At 43.0% G+C, this 24,580-nt stretch overlaps 2 protein-coding genes across 3 annotated transcripts; one reads left to right on the plus strand and one right to left on the minus strand.

Annotated features, from left to right (window-relative positions):
- Positions 1 to 500: 500 nt before the first annotated feature.
- Positions 501 to 5,559, plus strand: LOC308130915 (SUZ RNA-binding domain-containing-like). The gene is made up of 4 exons (XM_080497429.1): positions 501 to 614; positions 1,692 to 1,741; positions 2,227 to 2,484; positions 3,895 to 5,559. The coding sequence occupies exons 1-4, from the start codon at positions 567 to 569 to the stop codon at positions 4,004 to 4,006; spliced, it is 468 nt and encodes a 155-aa protein (XP_080353555.1). The 5' UTR covers positions 501 to 566; the 3' UTR covers positions 4,007 to 5,559.
- A 147-nt stretch (positions 5,560 to 5,706) lies between these two features.
- On the minus strand, positions 5,707 to 24,189 carry atp13a2 (ATPase cation transporting 13A2). 2 transcript variants are annotated; one of them, XM_080497146.1, is made up of 29 exons: positions 24,128 to 24,189; positions 18,379 to 18,455; positions 16,689 to 16,856; positions 16,283 to 16,341; positions 16,105 to 16,171; positions 15,946 to 16,025; positions 15,746 to 15,823; positions 15,588 to 15,657; positions 15,361 to 15,495; positions 15,169 to 15,235; positions 14,297 to 14,428; positions 13,449 to 13,610; positions 13,116 to 13,226; positions 12,952 to 12,998; positions 12,656 to 12,844; positions 11,818 to 12,024; positions 10,942 to 11,028; positions 10,671 to 10,827; positions 10,438 to 10,549; positions 10,192 to 10,316; positions 9,195 to 9,373; positions 8,725 to 8,817; positions 8,566 to 8,645; positions 8,138 to 8,290; positions 7,952 to 8,048; positions 7,576 to 7,799; positions 7,323 to 7,474; positions 6,959 to 7,131; positions 5,707 to 5,948 (listed from the first exon to the last, which is right to left on the minus strand). In XM_080497146.1, exons 1-29 carry the CDS (start codon positions 24,138 to 24,140, stop codon positions 5,781 to 5,783), a joined length of 3,462 nt encoding a protein of 1,153 aa, XP_080353272.1. In that variant the 5' UTR covers positions 24,141 to 24,189; the 3' UTR covers positions 5,707 to 5,780. The 2 variants fall into 2 exon arrangements, with proteins under 2 accessions (XP_080353272.1, XP_080353273.1); XM_080497147.1 differs by lacking the exon at positions 24,128 to 24,189 and adding an exon at positions 20,234 to 20,353.
- Between the last annotated feature and the right edge of the window lie 391 nt (positions 24,190 to 24,580).

Raw genomic sequence — 24,580 nt, forward strand, 5'->3', positions numbered from 1 at the left:
GAAATATTCCAATTTTCCCAGTGCTTTTATGTTGAAATCACACATTCTAATCTCTTAATTTTATCTAAATAGTATGCTGGGATGGTCCACTATCACTGGGATGTGGAATGACTTTATGATAACTACAAATTTTGGAGGTAATCCAACTTTAAATCAAGAGATACGTTGAGTGTTAATAAAAAAACTTTGAATTGGCTTTTATTTTGAAATGACAGTCTTACCTGGGATTTTGTGAGTGACACCAGAGGGGTGGTCTACTATCAATCTGACATGGAATGGATTTATGATAATGGGGCATTTCCTTTTAATATCAGTACGAAATTAGAGGAAAATAAAACTTCATAGGAACATCAACACACCACTGACTGAAACTACAACCACTGTTTGATTCATTATTACGATTAATTTGATTAACTCACGAGAATTCATTGTCACTTTTATTTCTAAATCCATTCGCGTGCACTCTTACAGTAATGCATGGTGTAGGGGCGCACAGATAAACAGAGCGGCGGCTGGCTTGACACCAGTTAGCAGCGAGCGTGTAAGTGAGTGGAGCAACATGAAACATGGATGAGGAGGTCGCTGAAAGTTGGGAGGAAGCTGCTGATAGTGGGGTAATTCACCGCGGGCTTCACGCCAACTCACTGTACATTTTGTGCGAGCGGTCGTAAACGCCAGCGGGTTTGTTTTGAGAACTTACAAAAAACGCCGCTGCGGGATAAGGACTCCCACGGGCCAACAATGTGGCTAAGGCTAACGTTAGCTTCAAGAAACTTGGCAAGCTGTCGTCAAGTAGCGTTAGCTTAGCCAGCTACTCGGGGCTCTGCGCGGAAGAAACTGGCCATTAAACGACTCAAAGTGACTCGGAACGAGCGAATAAGACCGTATTTGATCTAGTGACTGCCAACCAGTGCGTGTCTCACTGAAGTTAGCCACGGAATAGTCGTAAAAGTAAAAACGGGAATGCTAACCCAATGCTAAGGTAGCTAGTTGTTGCATGGCTCGTACATAAGGTGTCACTCGCATGTCTGCTTGCTACTACGGCGTGGATTAAACGGTTGCACATAGTTTTAACAGTTTCACGTTAAATTCAGTGTGTATTTTTATCATACCATGTCACTAACCTCAACGGTGTATTTACCTTACAAGCGACCCAACTGCCTCTCGCTGGCTGATGTAAACCAGTGTTTAAAGTCTGATTTTCAGGCAGAGGTTTCATTTAATGGGTTTTCCCAAATGTGTCACGTTGTTTGCACCATCGTGTCATTTCTTTTCTATGGGATTGCCTCGAACTGGTGAGCTTTGTGATTTTTTTTTTCTCCCCCCCCGGCCTGATTGGTGACTAGTGCCCGGTACTTGGCCGATTACGTCCCGAAACTGCTCAGTTAGCCGGGAGCCGTCGCCGCAGGTTTGGCAGCCGATGACGTCAGCACGTCACGGGCTCGGACTGATCATTTTAATCATCAATCACTGCACCTGAAGCCCGAGTGCTTCGTCGAAGTTTCGCGCTTGCAACATCCGCCCGGCTAATGTTAGGCGGCTGATCGCACTGTGTTGTGACCTGGCAGCTGGCCCGCACATGTTAAAAATAGCGTGAAACTGAACCCTGGCCGTCCAGCTCCTCTGCTGACATCGACCTGACCATGCTGTTTGTGTAAACAAATGTTTGTCTGCGGTTCTCGCCCCTGCAGGAAATGGAAAAGCGGTTGGAAGAGAAGCTGAGGATCAGTCACAGAGAAAAGTGAGGACCTCCAGAAAAAATAGCTTTTGCTTCTTGAACGTTTATATTTCAAGCCTTAAAAGCAGGTGTGTCGAACATATTCCAGCTGAGAGAGCGAGAGAGAGAGACTACATCACAGTTCAATTCAATCTCAAATGGGTTTGATCAGCAAATTGATTGCAAAGTAACTCTTAAGTCTCTCCTTTTGCCTTTGTGTAAAGAATTTTTTAGGAAAATTACTATTTGATTCATGCAATTTCAACAGGAGACTGTTTTTAGTGATGCCCTTTTGTGAAAATTACAGTGAATTGTCCAAAAAGCCTGCCTTCGATTTGCAACTTGTTTGATTCTATGGCAACCTGGATGATTTAGTATTTATTAAACATGAACCGAGTATTTGGAAGTGAAGTAGATTGGACTGCCCCGAGGCTAAAATATTAGCTGTCCCCAGCTTAACAAAGTGTTTTTGTCATGAGTCTTATCTTCTGATGGACTTTCTCTTCCAGAGAGTCTTTGCAATCTCCCTTGAAAACCACCGTGGTGATACAGGACGACTCCATGCCGGCAGCACCTCCACCCCAGATACGCATCCTGAAGCGGCCGACGTCCAACGGCTCGCTCGGATCGGCCCTAAATCAGAGCAGACCCACGCCGCAGGTCAAGTCTCTGGCCCAGCGAGAAGCAGAGTATGCTGAGGCCAGGAAGAGAATACTGGGCAGCGCCTGCCCAGAGGAGGCGCCTCAGGACAAGCCCAACACTGACCGGTAAGCGCGAGTCCCAGCGCACTTTAAGAACGTATAATGTCAAGTATGGAGCCGAGAAAAAAGCAAAGGAACATCACTTTTAACACCGATTTCTGTTGATAATTAGGAATTTGAACTCTTACTGGCTGTACTGTTGTCAGCTTCTAACAGTTCTATCACAAATACACAATTTCTGGTGACACCGACACTGCAGCTCAAAAACCCGACCTGTTCTTGTGGATATGAAGTTGATTTGAACATGTTTATCCTGCCTGGGGGGCAGGGTCAGCCCACTTATCTATCGTCCAGGGATTCCATCCTCTCGGCAGCTGTGTGAACAGTGGAAGCTGGACATGTTGACTCACCTGTCACGCCATCAAATCAGGGCTATAATGAGCATGCAGCCTTTGCCGAAAAAAAAAAAACACTGCCAGTGAGGAATGAGGAGATTGTGCATCTCATTTTTGCTGAATTTGACACAGAGACTTGAGAGCTTCTGATCTGTGGTTAGTTTCAGCATGAAAGTGGTACAAAACTGGAAGTTTTCTAAATGCCCGGGAGCTTTTTACTCCCGTACTGAATCTACTACCTCTGGATAAATGGTCTCATCCCACACATGCACAACGATGTCAACAACCTGCCAAGATCCAACTGTATGTGATGCCTTGTCACTTGTTTTGTTATGGTGTTTGCTCCTCTGTTGTTTCCTCTGAAACTGGCAGAGAGGAGCAATGTTTGTGGAATGACTTGATTCAGCAGTCATGCAATTTACAGAGGGCAGAGCAAACAACAGGCTGGAAATGAACCACCTAACAATTATGGTTTTATTTTGACATGGCAAATGTCCAAATAATGCCAATTATGAAGGTTTCATACAGGAGTTTTCTTTTCTTTTTGACTGATGTTACTTTTTCTTTCACTTTGCATACTTTGTCAGCAGCTCTTGTTTTTTTCACTGTTCAGCTGCATGGTTGGATTTACACCTCTTGTATCAGAATGTTTAGGGCAGCAATGTAATCGGTGCTCTATGAGCAGAATTCAATTTATTTGAATGACTTGGATTTATTGAGAAATGTTGGTTGATCCCAAGTTTCTGTCAGATAACCTGATTGCAGGAACAAGAATTCAGTTTCTCTCTAAATGGTGTTTATCATATTTATGATTGTATATTCGAAGTATTTCGACATAAACCAATCATTTTAAGAGTGATTTTGAAAATAAAAGCCTGAAATCATGGTCATGCACTTGTCTGACGTGAGACTGCAGCCATCCAGTAATTGGGACACTTCCAGAGAAAGACGTCCATTGAAAACAAGAGCTGCTGCTAAATCTTGCCAACTGGCGCCGAGCTAAGACCACTTTCCTTGCTGCACGTGGAAAAAGCTGCCGCCTCCAATTTATTCCCCATTTCCTCTGCTCTCCTTCTGCTAGGCTCGGGCGCAATAACTCTACGTTGCCTTCGGAGGACACCCGATCAAACCACCACACTGTCCGGCAGCCGGCAGGCCCAGATGGCTCACACGGGTTCCGACAACACAGATAAGTGGGGCCTCGTGGGGCCGCCCAGCCATGGAGAAGGAGGGGAGAGAGAATGGAAGGGTCACCAGAGAGAGTACAGTCCTGTAAGAGTTTTGAGACTTCCCTCCTTCAGCGACCATCTTTCGGATGGGCTTTGAGCACAGAGAACTGATAAAAGCATCTCTTCTCTCACACCCCCCCCCCCCAACTTATCTGTTTGGCACTGTGATAATGGACTTCTTTCTGGACTCACTGTGATGACCCCCCCCTTTAAGTAACGCCCCTCACCTCCATCCTCTCTGCGCCTTCGAGCCTCTGCAGGAGGACACCTGAAGAGCAGAAGCAAAGACTTTGGACAAAGGACAGGTCAGAGAGGAGGGGAAACGAGGGGCCATATCAAGATGAATTAAGCTGCTACTTGTGCAGCAGCTTTCTTCCCAGCAATAATGCCCAACGTCACCTTCCAAACTTTTTGTTTCAGTTGTTGGCTCACTTTTTTTTCCTGTTTTTTTTTTTTTTGCTCGTCTCCATCTTAGAGATGCGCTGATGTCTAATGATACATTTTTAATAATCCGCATACACCAATGTGTTCAATAGTTTGGTTGTTCATATTGAGATTTTAAGAAACAAATGTTTTTATGAAATGCAAACTTGTATTCACTCTTCCTTCCTCTGGGTTCAGCATATATTAGACAGCAGCTCCTCCATTAAACAGCAGTGATGCTCATCATCAAACCCAGGTGTTATCCATGCAGCCCTGACGCGTTCTTTTAACGGAAGAGCTTCAGGGGGTTTGGTGTTAACTTGTATATCTGACAAGTTCTGTTTACTTTTTTTTTTAAACTAAACCTCTCAGCTGTCTTCCTCCAACATTTTATTAAAAAAACAAACCAAGATGAGATTGTGGATTTAATTGAATTGCATTCTTGCCTCTTTTTTTTTTTAAACTTGGCATTTGTCAGCAGTGTTTTAATTGAAGCAAAATCCAAAGCCCTTTTTCTAATCAAGCTAAAATGTTTGACGGTGTTGGTGGCAGGTGCTGTGGTGCGATCGTTACTGTCGTGTGTCGGGAAAACCTTGTTGCGACAGTGAAGTGCAGCATGTAGGGTGTAACTCAGGTGTAAGTGAACGAGACTGAATGAATGAAAAATGAACCAAGATTGTATTTTTTCTTTTTCCCAGCAGGTTTGCTCAAATGTCTATCATGTTGGAATATGAATGGTAGGTTTGTCGTCTTACCTGTTGGCATCTCGATCACAGTAGGAACGGTAGCGCCGCTCCCCCGCGCAGCCACTGGCGGAAGTTGACCGTGTTTTCCGGGACCGCTGTGCCCTATAGACGTCCCCCGTCCCCCCCCCCCAAAAAAAAAAAAAATCAATAAAGCCATATTTATAGGTGCAGTATCAATTCCAACAGTTTTAATGGTTGAAATCAGCTTGTGCCTCCTGTATCTCCACTTCTTGGATTTTTTTTTTTTTTTTCCTTCAGTGATGCAATTCAAGAAATATTTGACAGGAAAATCCACAGTACTGGTCGCAGACGTTAGTTCAGGAAATCTGGTGAACTCCCAGTGCAAACAAACTGCCTGTAAATACTGATTTAATAAAATGATTTGCAAAGAAAAAAAAGTGAATTGTGTTTCTACTCCACACCAAAAACATTTTAAAGGATACAGACACACACACACAGGTTTCCATAAAAATATCTTTTAATCCTACATGTAAACAGATTTGCAAGGTTTGAGTTTGTGGAATTTGCTCAGGTGTTGAGCGAGTGTCCATCAGAGGCGGGGGCAGATGCTAGCTGATGCTGACGACTGTGTGATATCTGGGGGTCAGGGTCTGATTGAGGGGCGGCCAGGATGAGCTGTCCGACAGAACATTGTTCAGACGTTTATACTGTTTCTTGGAGGGGTGCGTCCCACGCAGCAATCGGAGGCAGTTCAAAATACCCAAGTCGATCAGCACCTGGGGAAAGGGAGACGAGCTTTATTATTTGTCCATGAAGAAGTCAAGTGATTTACATGATCAGAAGGGACGGACTAGACCAGGGGTCGGCAACCCGCGGCTCTTTGGTCCCTCCACTGCGGCTCCTTGAGCCTCTGTAGAGCTGCAATGCATTATGGGAGTTTGTCGTGTTTTAAATGTAATTATTGAGGGTTATATTAGGTTTGTAGTGTTTCTAATAACTTGTGTTTTTGTTGCTTAGTTCATGTAGTTAAGTTTACTAGTTGTAAGTTGGCAACCAGCAGTGAAGTAGGTTTTGTGTGTAGTTTCCTCCTGGCGTGGTCTGCCTGTGGTACTGTCAAAATAAAAGCCTGCGGCTCTTTGGGTGTTGCGTTCAGTGTGAAACTGGACCAAATGGCTCTTGCGGCATTAAAAGTTGCCGACCCCTGGACTAGACAATGAAAACAAACCAAACATCACACAAGTCCATATTTGCAGTTTCCATTTTGATCTATGGGCTCTGACAATACTAACAAGATGAGCACTGGTTTGAATAACACCACCTACAATCTGAGCAAGCGGGACGATGAGTCAGCATAAAAGGAAGACCCCGGGGTTTTTTTTTACACACTGCAAGGAAAATTTAAAAGATCCTCACTGACTCTGTCTTCAAACATGTTTGTGAAAGAGTCAGAATGCAGAAAGAAAAAAAAAACCTAATATTTGGTAATCGGCTGCAGTAATGGTTAGAAAAGTTCATGATGTATTAAACATGCTTTCTCCACATTTTGCCCTCACTGCTAAAACTGATTTCAAAAACACAACATTAAGTGTGTTTTCTTTTTTCAAAATAAATCACATTTACAATGAAGGTAGACATCACAAGATGCACAGAAAAATGATAAGTGGATGCAGTTTCGATCAAATACTGGCTATTCACAGCAGGAAATCTGTCCGGTTTGTGGTTTTTGTGGATCACTAATATTAAAAAGAAAAACAACAACTTATAAAAGCATCCCATCTTCACTCACCTCCACCAGGAAACAGACGAGGAGGTTGAGAGCAGCGAGAGCAACAAGCAGCAGCTTGAAACCGACGTCGGGGAAGTCGTGCAGCTGAAGCAATTGGCCAAAGGCAGGACCGGGATACAGCACCAGCCACGTCATCACTGTTAACTGGACGATCAGCACGCCAAAGAAAATCCCTGAAAATTTAAGGAGACGAATCAGATCAGACGTCGGAATCTCGGTGTTACTTTGTCACAGATTAAATGAATAAGAAAGCTAAAGATTGACTCGGGGGGGGGGGGGGGGAGGGGGCATCGATTCCAAAGTACCGGTAACGCATAGCAGTGGACTGTACTCTTATTGATTTATTACATTTCTGATGACTCACAGTTGTAGAACAGGGGCTTTTTGTGTGGGTAGCCCTTGGTGACCACAATGGCCATGATGATGTACTGGAAACCCGATAAGGCAAACACACTGGTGTTCTCCATGTTGGGAAGATTCACCGTTCCAAACACCGTGGAGTTGAGTGGAACAAACCTGAAAAGAGAAACAAAAATGACTCGCTTTTTTGTCGTTTGTTGAACCCAATTAGGTCGTATTCCCTCAAGATGGTTGGTTTTTTATTTTTTTTTGCTGACCAGTCCTGTGAGGTGGTGATGAGGAGCGCAGCAGTCTGGCCCAGGGCGATCAGGCAGATGTGGATGAAGAGGCTCCCCAGGACGGGCAGAGCCAGCAGGCTGGCAGGGGGTCTGTGGGAGTGGAGCGACTCACTGGGACCCCCCATCCCCATCACCAGGGCCAGCACGGTGACCAGAACCAGGTCCCAAAACACAAACTGCCAGTCCCCGGGGCTCGTCCTCTCCTGGAAATACACACAAATGCGCAAACGCCAGAGCGGTTTATTGAGAGAAGCGTGGCACAACCTCGACATAAACAAGATTTAGGGTTTGTAAAAGGGTTTGAGAATCGGCGTGAGACGGAAGAGTGTTGGCGCTCTGGCCCGTTCGTACTCACTGTGGCGAGGATGATGACGCAGATGAACTGGATGAGGCTGTAGATGGCCATGTATCTGAAGAGGCTGAAGGAGGTGACCAGAGAACACCGGCCCTCTCTGCACAAACGGGGGGACAAGACCGTTACCAAGCGGGAAGAGATCCGGGCTGATGTCGTGGAGCTTTACACTTTGGCCTTTTTCCCCACCTGATGAGCAGCGGCACGCAGCTGATGTTCTGAGTCTTTGAAGTAAAAGGTGAGGCGACCGAGGCCTCGGCCTCCGACAGGGACACTCCCACGTCAGCAGCTCTCAGGGCTCCACAGTCGTTGGCTCCGTCCCCACACATGCCAACCCTGTAGCTACAGGAAAAACAAAACACGAGCAGTTCATGTACTTCACTCTTTGAGCAGTTTGCATTGAGTTACATTCAGTCACATTCCAGGTATCCGCACTTTTCTCGATGGATTTTTAACTTTACTACCGATATAAGAACACCTATTTACTTTCTCCCCGTTGCATTCTCCAAACGGTTTTCATTTTTGTCTAAACTCTACAAAGGATGACTCACAGTTAAAAAGAAAAAGGCCAAAGCTCACAGCAAACCCTCTCTTTCTTTGTGAGGAAATACACTTACTTTAGTTTCTGCAGCTCCTTCACCAGCTGGGTTTTCTGGTCGGGGGCCATTCGTGCGAAAACCGTAGCTCGCATTAAAACCTGTGCAGAGACAATGAATATATGAAGCCATCGCAGTGTTTACATTGTCGTCACGTATATATGTCACCGTTTGAATTACCTTGGGGAGATCATCAGGAAAGTAATCACAGAGGGCTGCAAAGGACTTGCCATTAATAGCTAAGTGATAGGCAAAACCACCCTGGTAGAGATTCTGGGAAACGATAGAAAGAAAAAAAAAAAAAAAAGAGAGGAGGAATATCACACCTGATTTAGCAAAATAAGCTAAACATGAATGCCGTTTTCTGCCCGATTAAAATAAAACACTACCAGTGAGCAAAAGCTAAACACAAAGCAGGTGTTTTGCGTCTCCTGTCGTAGAAGTATTGTTTGATTTACAAGGCTGAGGAGGAAAAGGCCCAGTCTGTCTGGCAGGCCGCTTGAATTTATCACAGAATATCCAAACTATAGTGACAGTCACATTGGTAACTTATTCCTCCAAGGCTCCAAAAAAACCCACACCTACGACCATCCTCTTTCTGAGCTCATCCAGACGTCACATGTAACATCTAACATCCAATCAGGACCGACCTGGGTGAGGACCTCGATGGAGCCGTTGGCGGCCGCGCTGCCTCCGTCCTCCAGGCTGTACCTCAGTGTGGGCATGGAGCGGTCAGTGTGCGGGTTTGCAATCACGTAGATCACCTTCTCTTCGGGTGCCACCATCCCGCAGCTTTTGGCTACGCTGACCGCCGTCAAAATATTGTCTCCTGTGTGAAGAAAGATGGCAAAATATTTGATTTGACAAGAAAAAAAACCAAAAAAAAAAAACCAACCTTATCAGTTCATATGGAATTAAAAGATCAGCAAGCACTTTAGAGACACGTTATTCTGCTGTGAAGCCATTTGATTTCAACGACGTGCATTTGTGGGATTGGCAGAACTGAAGCCGCAGTTTTGCTGTTTGGTGGATTGGATGGCTGAAGTCTTTCCATCTTTAAATTTAACAACTGATTCATTCAACGGACGGTAGTTAAAGTGTCACGTGGACAAACCACACACGGTCACAACAGCCTGGCAGCTCCACCTCGTGGCGGTCGCCAGCCTGCTCACACACCGCCGAGGGATGCGGTTCCTTTCTTCAACCAGCATATTTGTCACAAGTCGGCCAATGTGGTCGACTTGGTCACTCTGGTTCAAACTGCACGCCTGCTGATCCCACGAATGTTCGTGAGGTTTGAGAGCAGCGCTGTTCAAAATCATCTCCCATTTTCAGGAGGTCGTCTCTGATTAATTCTGTGGGCAAGAGTGTTTCACCGTGGAAGACGGAGTTTGGTGCAAAAAAAACAACAACAAAAAAACCCACCTTGGGCAGAAGGAGCTCAGAACAAGATTAAATAGCTACAATAGAAATAAGCATGTTAGCATTAGGGAAAAGACTAATGGGTACAACCGAGATAATCAGCTCTGCTGCACATCCCACAAATGAAAAAAAAAAAAAAAAAAAATGAAAGAAATGAACATGAATTCAAGTAAGACTGGACATTCTTACACAATCAGGCTGTGGTGAACATAAACGATTCCTTACCAGTGACCATAACGCTGCGAACCTGTGCCGCCGTCAAGATGTTGATCACTTCTCCACTTTCTTTCTTCACCTGGTTCTTCATCATCAAAAAGCCCAGAAACTGCATGTCTTTCTCCACCTCCTCCCTGAGGACAGACCCACAGCTTCAGTTACACACAGAGCCACCAGTCGCATCGTAATTTAACAAACAACGAAACTAAAACACAAACAGTGAGGACTTTTTTTGAATTAAAACTGTATTTTCACCTGTCAATACTCTTCAGGTCAGAGTTTACGTCGACTGGTTTATAGGCGAGTGCCAGGACTCGGAGGCCTTCGCTGGAAAAGTTCCGAAGTTCACCGGCGAACTGCGACGGCACTGCAGGCAGAAACAAGATGTATGAATGTGATGGAAACGATGTATTGAACCAACCTTGAGTCCTGAAATTAGATTCAGAGAGAAGATCTCATATGAAGCGTTAGTAACGACTAATACCAACCCGATTCCGGCCGACAGAGACTGGCCACCATCTCTGGGGCACCTTTGATGAACGCGAGAGCAGAGCGCCCCCCTCGGGCCACCGTCACCACACTCATCCTCTGCAGGACTGAGGAGAAGGGAAACCTTCGAACGATGGCCGCTGCTTGGCTTGAACCCTGGTGGCAAAAACAGACGGGAATCGTAAATCATTGAAAAGGTGGCCGATCGTCAAAACGGTTGAGAAATTGAGAATTAAGCCCGAGTGGTCATGTTATGACTTGGACACTCACAGTCGGCGGCTCCATAACAGCCAAAACTCTGTGGCCTCCAAACTCTGCGTCCAGTGTACGCACATCCTCCTCCGGCTCCTGGAGGGTCTGGACCAATTGAAACAACACAGTGATCACTTTGATATGTTATATAAAGTGAATATATCGAGTGAATTCTAACGCGGTGGACAGAACACATTATTCAAACTTCAGACGACCTAAAATTAAAATGTAATTTATGATGACCAAGTTTTTAGTACATTTTAGCACATACATTTTCCAGTTACAACGCTATCGTAACAGACTTCTGGGATGACTTTATTCCACTGAACTGCGTTCTTTCTCTCCACACGTTGATATTTCACCATTACATGTCACTAATATTCTCTCTTCCTCCTGCAGTCAGTGCGCTCTTGTCTTCCGTCTGGAACCTTTGTCATCAGAGCTCCCATCCAGACGACAGCGAGTGGAGAACTCGTCTACTGATGAGGACTTTTTTTTGATTCCTTGTTGCTCTCTGTCTAAATTAATTCTCTCTTTTTATCCACGAATTCCAACTGAAACAGCAAAAAGACACCAACTCATGGCCTGGTTCTGCAGGTTTCTTCCTGTTAAAAGGGAATTTTTTTCTTGTCTCCCGTCTCCTTTGCTCATATATAATAGTTGCTATTTTTATGTTGTTCTTGGCAAAAAAAAAAAAAAATCATTAAGTTAAAGTTTTCATAATTCCAAGTTTGCACGCGTTTACAAATTCTAAATGTTGTTTGTATCACGATAATAAAGTTTTGTCCATTCTACTCTGGTTTCCACGTCCATTTGCAAGTTAGGCAACAGACCGGAAGGAAAGAACAGAACGTATACCATTATCTGTTTACCATAAGCTTAAATAAATCATACCCATCCAGTGGACTCGATCATCATCAGCTCCAGAGGGTCTCCGATGAGCTCATCTCGCAGCAGTGTGATCGTGTGGCAGCAGGCGAGGCCGGAGAGCATCGGCCCTGCGGGCAGGCGTCTGGGCTCAGAGACCAGCTCTGAGAAACCAGCGGGACTGGCCTCCACCACGCCCCACACATCCAGACCGTCCTCTGTCAGAGTTCCTGTCTACAACCGAAAAATCATAACACTCTGCTGAAGAAGGCTTAGTGGAACATGAGTGGAACATTTGTTTTTTTTTTATTTTAGAGTGCAATACAAATACGAGGATTAAAAGAACAAGGTCAGCATTTCAACACTTTGTGCCCAAATACAAATTGTACACAGGAGCAGGCCAGTCTAATCACAGACCACAACAATGTGCGACTCCAATAAAAACATTTTTTTTTAACACACGCACAAAAAACAAAGTAATATTGAATGACTTCCAGATTTTACTGGATTTAACTTTTCTTAGTAAAAGAGGCAAAATCTGATTCTGAATTTTTTCCAGCCATAAAAATCAAAATACCTTCAGGTAGTCTGAATATAATAATAGTCATAAAAAGACCCGTGATCAGTGACATATGGCAATAATGGATGATTGATATTTGTTAAAACCTTTCAAGAAGTGAATTTCTGACTTTTTGGCTAAAAACTGGCTTCACAAGTGTGTTTCAATAAACCAATGAAGCTCATCAAGCCTTCAACTCTTTGACGACAGTTCCACCAATCTGAGCAGGAACTGCAAAACGCCATGAGAAAGAGTCACGCCTCAGGTCTAAAACGATCGCAGGTCTCTCCACCTCGTCCTTCTCACCTTGTCAAAGCAGAAGAGAGAGATCTTCCCGCAGAGGTTGATACGAGGGGGGCTGATGCAGAAAACACCCTCGTTCTTCAGCCTGCTCTGAGCATAGATAGTGCCGGCGGTGATGGCGGCAGGAAGCGCAGGAGGAACTGCGATGGTCACAATGTCCAAGGACCTGATGATCAACTGCAGCCAGGTAACCTGTACAGGCATCCGGCTACAGGTCAGCTTTGTTTTCGGACTCCTTAACGTGTCAAGTACAGACATTCCAGAGGACATCGAGTCGCGATATGGTACTTTGTACTTACATTGGCTCTGTAGAGAACAACAAAAATGTAAATGCTGCCGATGAAGGCTGAAGGAGGCAACAAGGAGAAAAGTCAATTAAAAGCTTGAAATACAGAAGCTCAGTCGTTTCCATGTACAGAGAGAGAAAACATTACATTTTTAGAATTTCATCAAAAGCTCTTACCCAAAAAACCCAGGATGAACATGAACTTGAAGGCATCTTTGTAGAAGCGGAAGTTGATTGGTTGTGGATACAGAATGGAGCTGACCAGGTTCCCTTTGGCTGTAAAGAAACCTGCCAATGAAAAACATCCATGAGAAATGGCTCAATTTCAGGAAAAGTAATTGTATTTCAATATCCTGCATAACAAGGATTCTTTTTTTGTAGCCAATAAAATATATATGCTATAATGAGGTTGATTCACAGTCTACAAACTGTCATCAACCAGTTGAAATCTAAATAAATCTATTTGTGGTTTCGATGGTTAAAGCGTTACGTTTCGTGTCGCCCCCTCACCAGTGCTTGTGACAACAGCAACAGCCCCACCGCCACCTGAATGCCCCCCTTTGGCTTGGATGAGCTGGGTACCACAGAACAGAGTGTGTCTGCGCTCTGACTCGGAGTTGTATTTCCTGTCAACGGCAGGCAGTGACGTTTTCAGCACTGGAACGCTTTCACCTGAAGACAAGCAAGCACATCAGTTCCACACTGAAAATCTGAAAGACCACGTTCAGGGAAACGCACGCGATGTCCATCTTTCTAAAGTGCTGAAGTAAAAGAGCAGTTAGAAAATCAAATCAAACTTTATTTATAGAGCACTTTTCAGACAAACATACATGCAACTCAAAGTGCTTCACATAAAATAAAAATAACACTGAAGTGTGTTAATACAGTGCTTTGTTTCTTTAAAAAGTGGCTATATGAAGGAGGGCCACATATTTGCTTGCCTTAAGTGAATTTCTGAAAATCTGAATCAAACGGAAAAATCTATTAAAAAAAAAGAAAGATGTGACACATATCACATTGGGAAAAAAAAAATCACCTTCAGAAGGCAAATTCATGGTATTAATCCACGTTAATTCAAGCCTCCAAAAGCATTCAAACTTAAGTATGATACATATTTAAAAGGGAGGCGAGGCGAGGGGAGCTTCTGCAGGGAGGAGAACTGATGAATAACTGGGACAGTCATTGTGTTCGAATACCTCTGCGGTGATGTCACGTATTGACATCAGGACTTACGCAGCAGAGACTTGGAATGAATGGCGCTCTGTCTGAGATTGGAACACGGGGAACCAAATGCTCATACAGACTCTTGCACACGTGTCCCTGCCGGCTGGCGGTTGGTGTCGAGGTCCGTCGCTTACCTGTGAGCATGCTCTCGTTGACCAGACACTCCCCAGCCAGCAGGGCAGCGTCGCAGGGCAGCACCAGACCTTCCGGGGGGATGATCAGACAGTCGCCGGGAACCAGGTCCTCCGAGCTCACGCTTACCTCTTCTGAGAGAACACGCGAGCAAAACAATCAATCACCTCTGTGGGGAATTCGAGGGCGACTTGCTCATGATGCACAAACAACGAAGGAGAAAAAAACCCATTTGGTTGACTTCAGTCTATTGCTCCAACAGTTTTTTAAAGACAAAACATTATCTTCCCCTTCCTGATAGTCGTCTTTAAAGGCTCTTCATCTGCACGCCGAACCTCACAAGCACCGTGGAAGTATGCCAACGGGTGGAATGCAGTATGGTTGATCAACGGGTTGGTTGAGACGCATAACTCTGTAAGATTTTGCCTCAAGGAAAAATTGTTACGCACCTTAATAATGATGGAACCTAAGCAAGTATAATGCACGACATATTTTCACTGATGAAGTGAACGAGTTAATATTCAAAGGTCAAAGCCACTTTGTCGTTTTTTTTAATGTGACAATGCAGGCATTCCTCTGAATTTCTTTACAGTTGTCTTAACAAACAACTGAGGCGCTTGAGATTTTGTTTGAAAAGCTAACTAAAGCAGGATAACATGACAACCGAATCCCATAAAGCCGTATTTATCGAACACACAACAAAGAGGTACAGTGGTGAACAGTGTGTGTTCTCCCTGTGTGTGCATCAGGTTTTCTCCAGGTTGTAATCTCATAGTCTAAAAGAGCTTTTGAGGTTTATTCTAAATTATCCGTAGATGAAAAAGAAAAAAAAAAAAAGAAAAAGAAATTGAATGAAAGGACTACCAACACTTACGTCCTGAATCTCGTCGTATGGTGACGTTTGTGACAAACCGCGCCATGTTGGAAAGAGTGACACTTTGCTGTGGAGGAAGATGAAAGAAAGTTCATACAGGAAGTAGTTTACATCCAGATCCAGAACGACTTGCGTAACAAAAAAAAAAAAATCTGAAAACATAAATAAATAAAGAATCGGCACTTTGCTCACCTTACGGGTCTCGTAAAGCGAGATAGTGATGGAGATTAATGAGATAAAAACTATGATGGAGGCATAAATATAATAACTATCAATTGACCACAGGATGACGCTGAAAATTTGGAACACGTAGAAAGGATTGAGGACCTAAAAAAAGAGAGGAAAAATGCGATTAAAAAAAAATAAAAATTACCACTTCAAACCCTTGTGAAGTCAAATCAACACGTCTGCAATCTTACCTCCTCAACCAGCAGCCCCATGTAAGACTTCACAGGCACGTCAATCAGGTTGGCGCCATACAGGCGTCTCCTGAAAGAATTCATGGGATCAAATACACGGCAGTGTCCTCCGAGATAAAAGAATCGCTTTATTTCTCCGTTCGTACATCACCTCCTACCTCAAGCTCTGCTCAAGGGGACTCAGGCCCCTTTTGAAGTTGTGCACATCTTTGCAGGTCCAGTCCTCATTGAGGACACTGGAAACAGAAGATGAAAGAAAGCAATACGGGAGGATATGAAAGCAGTTTATTCTTGGACTGTGAAAGTAGAGCAGGTGAGAGTGAAAATGTCGGTAGGTGTTCCTCAGTGCAGTTGGTACCTAACGCTACAGAAAGCTCCCTTCCTGCTCAGCCAGACATAACGCAATCCTTCGAATCGGTAGTAGCGCAGCAGAGATTTCTGGAACACAACAGAGGTGGAAGTCAAGCCGGACAGCAATATCGCCCTGCAAACAGACAGTAGTTGACCGTTTTCTTACCTCCTCCTCGTACAGCTGAACCGTGTCCCTCCAGTCAGAATCCTCCTGCTGCCCCAGCGCCTCCCAACTGTAACAAAAAATACATTAAAAAAATCAAGTAACATTTGTAGAGTTCTCTTTGGTAAAGTTAAGCAATGTTAGAAAGTTATAGTGCGAGGAGGCAGAAGCTGGAGCCCACCTGCCCTCCTCCATCTCCACTGTGAGGACCTCCACCACATGTTGTTGGCCAAAACTGTCCTTGAAGGAGAAAAACAAACAAAAAATAACAATATAGAAACATCTTTCATGTTTAAAAATACACATTACAGGAAATGTCATAGAACAACCAACTAATAGAAACCAAACTTTAACTCATATTTCAATACTATAGCTATTACTTGACCCGTTACTCTGAGTCTGCCTTGTGAAGAATTGAAGCTACTATCATAAGAATAGTGTCATTTATTTTTGCTGTGTGGAAAAACAGCCCATGAGTTTCAACAGTTGGACGCGTGAATAAGAGTCTTGCACGCGAGAGAGGTCGTCACATGATATCGCAGCCGCGGACGACTGCAGTTGTCGCCGACATTTTGATATTTTCTCACTCTTAAAAGCAGAATATCTGCCAAGACCAGAGGGCAGGGACAGCAGCGGGCCAGGACGGCGAGTCGAGGGCGCCAGTGAAACAGGATCAGGAGGAGACCCAGGGACAGCAGGGCAGCCAGGCGGCACAACCACACCCGCCACCGCACCCACTTGTACCCCTGAACATCCTGGTGGGGCAAAGAGATACACAGCTTCAGGTTCACACTCAAACACTGGCTCATATTGCAGGTGTAACAAAAAAAACACAACAGCCACAGCCAAACTGTGACTGCATCTTGCATTGCGATACAAAACATTTATGGTTCCTGCTCTATGGATTTGTATATATAGAGAGAGACACACATTTTAACATCTACACCACCATCAATGAATCCTTCAGCCTTTCTCCTCACGGTTGACGGTCGTTTGAGATAGTTGCATAAAGACGACGCAAAAAATTATTTCCTTGTAATATTTTGCGATTGTAAGCTTCAAATGCCTTGTTTCAAAGTCAAATGTCACAATGAATGTCCCATTTCCAGCTGAACTCTGAAGTCACGGCTGCTTTGGTGGAGCGGCGACGCCCACAAAACTGCATTTTCATTGCACGCATACGTAGTGAACACCTTTGTGGATACCATGCGTCATCAGATATTTGGAATTGTTTTAGTACACACACAAATGGCGGTAGCTTAACATCAAAGAATAAGATGTTCTCTGGCAACTACTTGGCACCGGTTAAGGAAAAAGGAGTGATTACTTCATGGACAGAAGATGAACGCCAGGAAATGCAATGTTTAAGAAGGTGAAAAGTACTTAAGTACCACATTGACTTGAGCATTCCGACTCGGTGTTGAGTTGCTTTTTGTAGCAGCTTCTAATCCGCCTAGACGTGAAGCTCTTAAATGTGGAGATTTTGGAATATTTCATTTCAAAAATTCTACATATCCTCTCAAGCTCTGTCAGAAAAGGAGGGGGAACTCGTTCAGCGGCTATTTTTTAAAACAATACATTCCAGTTAGTTCACGCTGTACGGCAAATCTGAACACAGCTCAGTCTGAAGTTTTAATCTTCCCATCATTGCCATTAAAAACCTTCCTGAAGCTGAAGAATGTCTCATTCCTTCCTCACTGAGAATACGCAGGACAGGAAAAGATTCTTACTTCCAGAACTAAAATTATTATTCTTGGTTTTGTGAGACAGAAGAAGCCTGGTCTTTCATAGCATGCTGGTTGTTTCTGTGAAACTCTGTTTGACCTCAAATACAAGCTCGGGGATCTGTGATGATTCCCGTTCGTGCCAGAGGTCTTTCTTTCTAAGAATTGTGTCAAGATATTTGATGGTACTGTCAAGATTCGTGCTTTGCTATAATATATCTCATCTGAGCTGTGGAGGCAGTGTAAAAAGACAGGAGTGTGCATATCTAACTCGAATCCACTTCTAACAAAGTAGGAATATTCAAAAGGTGCTTCAGAGATGGAAAAACCTGAAGGAGATTTAGTCGCAAAACCTCTGTAACGCCCTATATTGCATTTCATGTCAATGCCACATTGACAGTTTTTATTGCTGTCAGTATGAGGAACTGGCAATAGAGATACGAGAGCAATATAACACTTCAACGACATCATCGTTCAAGTCTGCAACACATTGTGAAAAACGTCACTACTTTCTGAATACTCGAAGCCTCGACAATGAAGATGATGTTCTTACCATGTGCGAGTCAGGAAAGAGCAGGGGGTCTCTTGGACTGGGTGAGGGGAGTCCGCTCTGCGGCCCCACCACGCTACCTGCGCAAAACAGTTGCACAGTGTCACGTCACCTGATCTGGGATGTCAATGTGAACCCAGCAGTATCACACACCCTCAAAGCCAATATTACCACGGTGCAAACAACCGAGAACACTTTCTGTGGTCTCGCAACTTGTCTAGGAACTCGGCGGCTTCGGGAAGTGAAAACATGGCAGGGCTGGTCTGTGTGATATGGCTTGAATTGGGCTGATGGAAGGTCACGTTGTAATGAAGACTCCAGCAATGGTCTGGATTATTGTGGTTTATGGGCAGAGAGTCACTGTGTTTATGAACAGTCACCGCCCAACTCCCCAATCATTTCGTGATGTTCCCACCTGTCATCACTTTACAGGACGCAGATTAAACTTCAACCTGAGAGTAATTTGCCCAAGACATGTAGGACTAGATGTAATAGGTCTTTGATTTTTCTCTCAAAAAGTATATTTTGCATTACTTATAAAAAGTGTTTAATAATTTTTGTTCAGTATGTGATCATGTTTTGCACCACTTGAGCCGTTGTTGATTCTTTCGAACAGCTTACTAACTGCATCGAAGAGGACAATGTCAATAGAGGAACATCCATCCATCTATTAAACATGGCGAGTCAGACATAAGGTCCAAGGGTCAAAACTGTCCAGCAAGAGGCTCCAATCCAGCCCATTGAACCACCAAGCAAATTGTAAAAGTTTCAAAGAAGACTTAGATTTTTTTTTTTTTTTTTGACATTCTGCTGTATTTTGCACCAAAACGTGTGTTAAAATGTGCTTTATGTTGCAAATGTAGTAATTTTCTGTTGTGATTATTTGCTTTTGTGAAACTTTTGACTTTATGATCACGTGCACTTTGCATCACAACAACGAAAAACACTGAACTTTAAATTTAAAGGTTATTTCAGCACTATTTTACCAGTTCGGCCCACTCAAGACAAAATTGGGCGGTATGTGGCCACTGATCTGAAATGTGTTTGACACCCCTTATAAGATTTGATCCAGTTCGGTGTTGTGTGGCGTTGGGAGTTGATCCCAGATAACTAAGGGCGAAGGCAGGGTACATACACCCCGGACACATTGCCTGTCCATCACAGGTGTCCATCGCCACATTGATGTCAATAATGGGAATATACGTCTTATGATCACTCTCTTAAAAGGGAAATACATACTTAACTAACAATACTATATGAGAAATAAATGCACTAATGGAACAATTAAAACGAAGTCTGAATATTATCATTTTTGCCCCTGCCACCCCCCTTGGGCCCCCCCAGTGCCCCTCAACCAAGCTATTCTCTGGTTCAGCCCCTGCTGTTGTTTCACAGCGATCAGTCACCGATGGCTGAATATTGTTTTCTCCTCCATTCAGTCGCCTCCCCTCAGTGTTTCTAGTAAGAATAACAAAAGTAGGAACGTAGTCACACTTTAAAACAATAAACAAGATAGTGGGCGACCCGACGGTTATCGTAACCTGTAATAAAATCTCTACATACGTCTCAGTACGACCATAACGCTTTGAGTTTCTCTATAAACATTAACTTTTAAAGACCACTCAGACCAGCAAAATGTCCCAGAAACCTTAACAATTCACCTGCGAATTATTGTTAGAGTTAGGAGTATCGATAAGGAAATGTAAGGGAAAAACAAAAGCCACAAATTGAGTTGACCTGATTCTCACTTCCGCCTTGACAAAGCTGAAAAAACTCCCAAAACAAAACCATCTTTCATGTGGACAAAAAACCAAAAAAAAACAACAAACAAACAGCGTGAAGAGAAACGGCTACTCACCGTGAACTCAAAATTGTAAAATTGTAAAACCCACGTTTTTTTTTCTTCCCTCGGAGTGACAAAGCGAAGTGAGGGTTTAATTCGGGAGGCAGCAGGTGATTCGCACCTGGCAGCTCAAGCCGCAGACTGACAGCGGAGCTCCGGCAGAGACTGAGCCCGAGCCAGGACCCGTTCAACCGGCTTTACAGGCGTCTGAGAGCCGCAGCGCCGCGGAGGACGAACCGGAGGGTGGGGGGGGGGGGGGGGGGGGGGGGGGACACTTCATCTCACAGAACGGCGAACATAAAACCATACATTTAGGTTTGCATTTTACTCAATGTTGACACCACCACGAACAGAGTGGTCGACATGAGTACAACAGTGTGTTTTAAGTACTTTTACATCAGAGGAAACACAACGCCTGTGTGAAAGTGACTTCAATTTCTGTGGTGAATAATTCAGCTACTGACACTTCCTCAACTACAGAAATATATATATATATATATATATATATATATATATATATATATATATATATATATATATATATATATATATATTAAAGGCAGCTTCAACCTGCTTTGGTTGGTAGTAACTTTAAGCACAAACGGGTGTCAAACATAAGGACGGTGGGCCAAAAGCAGCCAGCGAGAGGCTCCAATCCGGCCCGTCAAACCGCCGAGCAAATTGTAACAATTTCAAAGAAAACATAAATTTATTTTGAAGGAAATTCACAAGAGAAGCGGACGGAACGCGACATCGAGACTGGAGCTGAGATATCGGCGATGCTGCCATAAAAGGCAACCTCATTGCTAACTAACTACCAGTTTGTAAAAAAAAAAAAAAAAAACATGCTATAGGACAAGCGTTCTCTCCTTATTCCAGCACCTCGCGACCCTGAACGGGACGAATGGACGGATGGATCATCATTATTATGCCAAGTTTCACAGCTTCAGTGTGGGTAAACCATCTGCTGCTTTGATCATTTCACTGGAACTCTGAATCATCCCCCATACAAACATGCCAAAATAAATAAATAAAGAGAAGTAGAAAGTACAGATATATCTGGTATGCGTTTCTCATAGTTTAAAATTAAAACTGAAAAAAAAAAAACAGAACTTGTGTAAAAATACCAGAAGAAAAAGCAATATGACATATAACTCGTTCAATCCCATGCATGAAATGAAGGCTGTCACTGATGGCTCTTTAACACTAATTTCACCACCGAATTGAAACTTTTCTACCCACCAAACAGCTGCCCCTGGTGGGAGGACAGAGCCCAGTCACTACGAGATAATTAACCCTCCTGGTGACCCGATGACCATTTTTCCCCCAGAATGGGCTCAAGCTCATCAAGATGTCATTAAGATGATATTTTAATGTATATTGTATGTCCTCCAAACACAGACCAGTTTGCTTGTCCAAGATGTGAGAAAATACAATGCTTCATGGCACTTTTTGAACTCTTCAGAATTTGTTTTAATGAATACGTATATGAAATTCAGTGTGAAAACAACGGATTTTAGTTAGAGATTGCTGAAAAATGTAAAAAAAAAAAAAAAAAAAAAGAAAAAGAAGAGAGAGAGGCACCAAAGCTTTTCTTCCACATCGTATCACCACATCAGACCTTTGAAAACTTTACATTCAAAAAATAGTTTTTCATTTCCATGAAGTCTAAAAGTCTTGCATATTGAAGATGCGGTATAAAGGGTATGTTGATGATAGAACCAATAAGTGTCAAATGTATCATAATAATACACACTGAAAAAGTTACATTTTTAATTACAGAATTCAGGCCCAGGTATATTGCGTTTATGATATTAACACAATGTATCGGTCCAGAATTTAAAAAACCCACTAAAATATCAGACCTTGCATGAAGAATCACAATATTATGTTGTATGACAACACCATATAACCAAAGCTTTGCACAAGAAGAAAAATAAGTTACCCCCCCTAATTTACTTGACTTCAATGATTTCTCATAAAGCACATGCTTGCAGTGTCATCATGTGAAAGTTTGTCAGAGTGAAGTTATTTTGCCAGCTCACATGCTCACTTTGTCTTAAAAGTAGGCCAAATCTCTCGCAGGAGTGTCTTTTATAGTATCAGATGTGCAATATAATTCCAAGGCCTTTCCCTCGCACACTACTCTGTGTCAGACTGTTTGAAATTATCTCTTGAAGGAAGTGTCAATTTAATACAATAGCGAGTCAACAGCAGCCAGAATTTCTTAAATGTCTAAAGCTGGTCCATCTTGTTTAAAGCAACTAATTAAAATGATCGTCTGAAACGGCTTCATTGAATTCAGCCCTCTAAAAAAACTAATACATGATCGTGATAAAAACAGATATAATTGTTCTAATTCACTCTTGTTCCTCGTACAAAACAATAAGGGGATGAGGAGAGGCTGACAAGACTGAAGTGAATGTTCCAAACATATGACCATCTAAACCTTGGCCTGTCCAGTAAATTCAGCAACAACAAAAAAAAAAGTCCAGGGTTTCGTTTTCAAATCTAACTAGACGATCATTCAGAGCAAACTTTCTGCTGAGTCAGCAAAAGGAAATGTGGCGTGTGCACAAATGAGGCGACAAGACACAAGACAGTCATCTGAGCTGTGAACATAAAAGCTCCAATATCACAAATTAAATACATCAGCTCATGATAATGCCTACAGCAAGACCTTGCAGTGCTTGAGGTGTGATATCTTTATACATGAAAAGAGGAAGTGTCCCTTCGTCAGCTCGCTTATATGTTGGATGTGGCACAATCGATTGTGAATCAGTAAAAAAGAAGAATAACTGTAATCAATTTGCCTTTCCTGCCACAACCAGGATTTGAACATTGGTCTGCTGGTCCAAAGTTAAGCCTTGAACCAATTAGTCACTGCAGCAAACTGGAAGAAGTATTTTTTTTAATTATATTAAATGTAAAAGGTGCCAACTTAATAACAATCATACAGCCAGTAAATAAGGTGAAATATAATGGGATATAATAATAAAATCTTCCTGAAAAAGCACATTATAATAAGCAGGGAAACAGTTCGTTTCAAATATTGTTTGGGACAGGTTTTAAAGATCAATGAAAAACCAAAAAAGAAAAAGGTTTCCATTTGTACAAAACTTGAAATTTGCAAATCATCAGAAAAGTCTCTTACAGATTTAATCTCATAATACAAGGAGGTGCTTTGAATAATTTAATTAATTTAGTATTATTTATAATTAAATGTACCCTCACAGTACAAACAGAGGTATGTCAGCACTGATGCAAATTAAATGAAATATTTGATATCTTGCCAATATCTTGTCAACTCAATATCTTGCCAATATCTTGTCAACAGAAAAGTGGTGTTACTCGGTGGTGGCATGAGATTTGAAAAGTTTAAATTGTGCAAATTGTACTTGAGTGTGAGTAAAATGACACACTTGAATAAAAAGTGCAAGAAGAAAAAAACAGTAACGAGATGAGATGAGTACATGTTTTCTTTTGCAGTCTCAGAAACAAAAGTTTCACCTCAGTGATTAGGTACACAGTAAATGCAGTTCAATGGTGGAATTAATGCAGATTAATTCCACTAAACACAAGTTGTTCTCTGATGACACCAAGTAGTGGAGGTTTCAATGACTTAGTTAAACATCTGTTACATTATGGCAGAGCGCAGAGGTCTGGGAGGCTGCATAACAATGCAATCGGAGAACAAATTGGAGAAGCAGTGATATTTAGCTTCACAGCTGACAGAATATTATTGTATTCAGGAGCTGTAGGTACAGTGAAAGCAACTGAAAATATGATCTGGTCTCAGATCTGCACACTGGTGCTTCGCAGTCTGGTCGGAGCTAACAGCTAGCAGAAACACTCCTGATTAAAGTGCCTCCGGGAGGAAAGTGACAGCTGAAAGGCTTGCAGACTCACCACGCCGGTCCATCCTGCCGTCACGGTGGCAGCCTCCACATGCCCGGTGAAGACACACCGTCCTCCGCTTCTTCTTCGGGTATTTTGGCTCCTGCTACTGGTGGTGGAGCGACGACTACATGTTTCTACGGCAAGTCTCGAAGCCCAAAACGAGGACAGAGGCGGGCTTCGCGGAAAGGGAGCGACAAACTGCCATTTAAAAATATTTCCCCATTGGTTGTTGTCTTGAATGTATAGTTGCTTTTTGGTCATTGCTTTTTATATTCATTTTATTCTCTTACTGAAAAGAATTGTCTCGACCTGTAAGGTGCTATTAAAATTAAGTTTGACTGGTGGAACAGTGGTTGGTGCACTTGCCTCACAGTGAGAAGGTCATGGACATCAAATACTTCACTGGGACTTTGTGTGGAGTTTGCATGTTCTCCGTGTGTGCACTTGGGTTTTCTCTGGGTA

This window comes from Blennius ocellaris, assembly GCF_963422515.1.
Source record: "Blennius ocellaris genome assembly, chromosome: 5".
Classification (NCBI taxonomy): domain Eukaryota; kingdom Metazoa; phylum Chordata; class Actinopteri; order Blenniiformes; family Blenniidae; genus Blennius; species Blennius ocellaris.

Bases quoted from the DNA above. Each gene is read 5' to 3' on its own strand.
- LOC308130915 (XM_080497429.1), top strand. From the start codon at position 567: ATGGATGAGGAGGTCGCTGAAAGTTGGGAGGAAGCTGCTGATAGTGGG. The intron at 615-1,691 runs GTAATTCACCGC...TCGCCCCTGCAG, and splicing joins AGGAAGCTGCTGATAGTGGG to GAAATGGAAAAGCGGTTGGA. The intron at 1,742-2,226 runs GTGAGGACCTCC...TTTCTCTTCCAG, and splicing joins AGGATCAGTCACAGAGAAAA to AGAGTCTTTGCAATCTCCCT.
- atp13a2 (XM_080497146.1), bottom strand. The intron at 16,857-18,378 runs GTAAGAACATCA...TTGCCCCACCAG, and splicing joins TCTTTCCTGACTCGCACATG to GATGTTCAGGGGTACAAGTG. The intron at 7,800-7,951 runs GTGAGTACGAAC...GTGTATTTCCAG, and splicing joins GCGTCATCATCCTCGCCACA to GAGAGGACGAGCCCCGGGGA.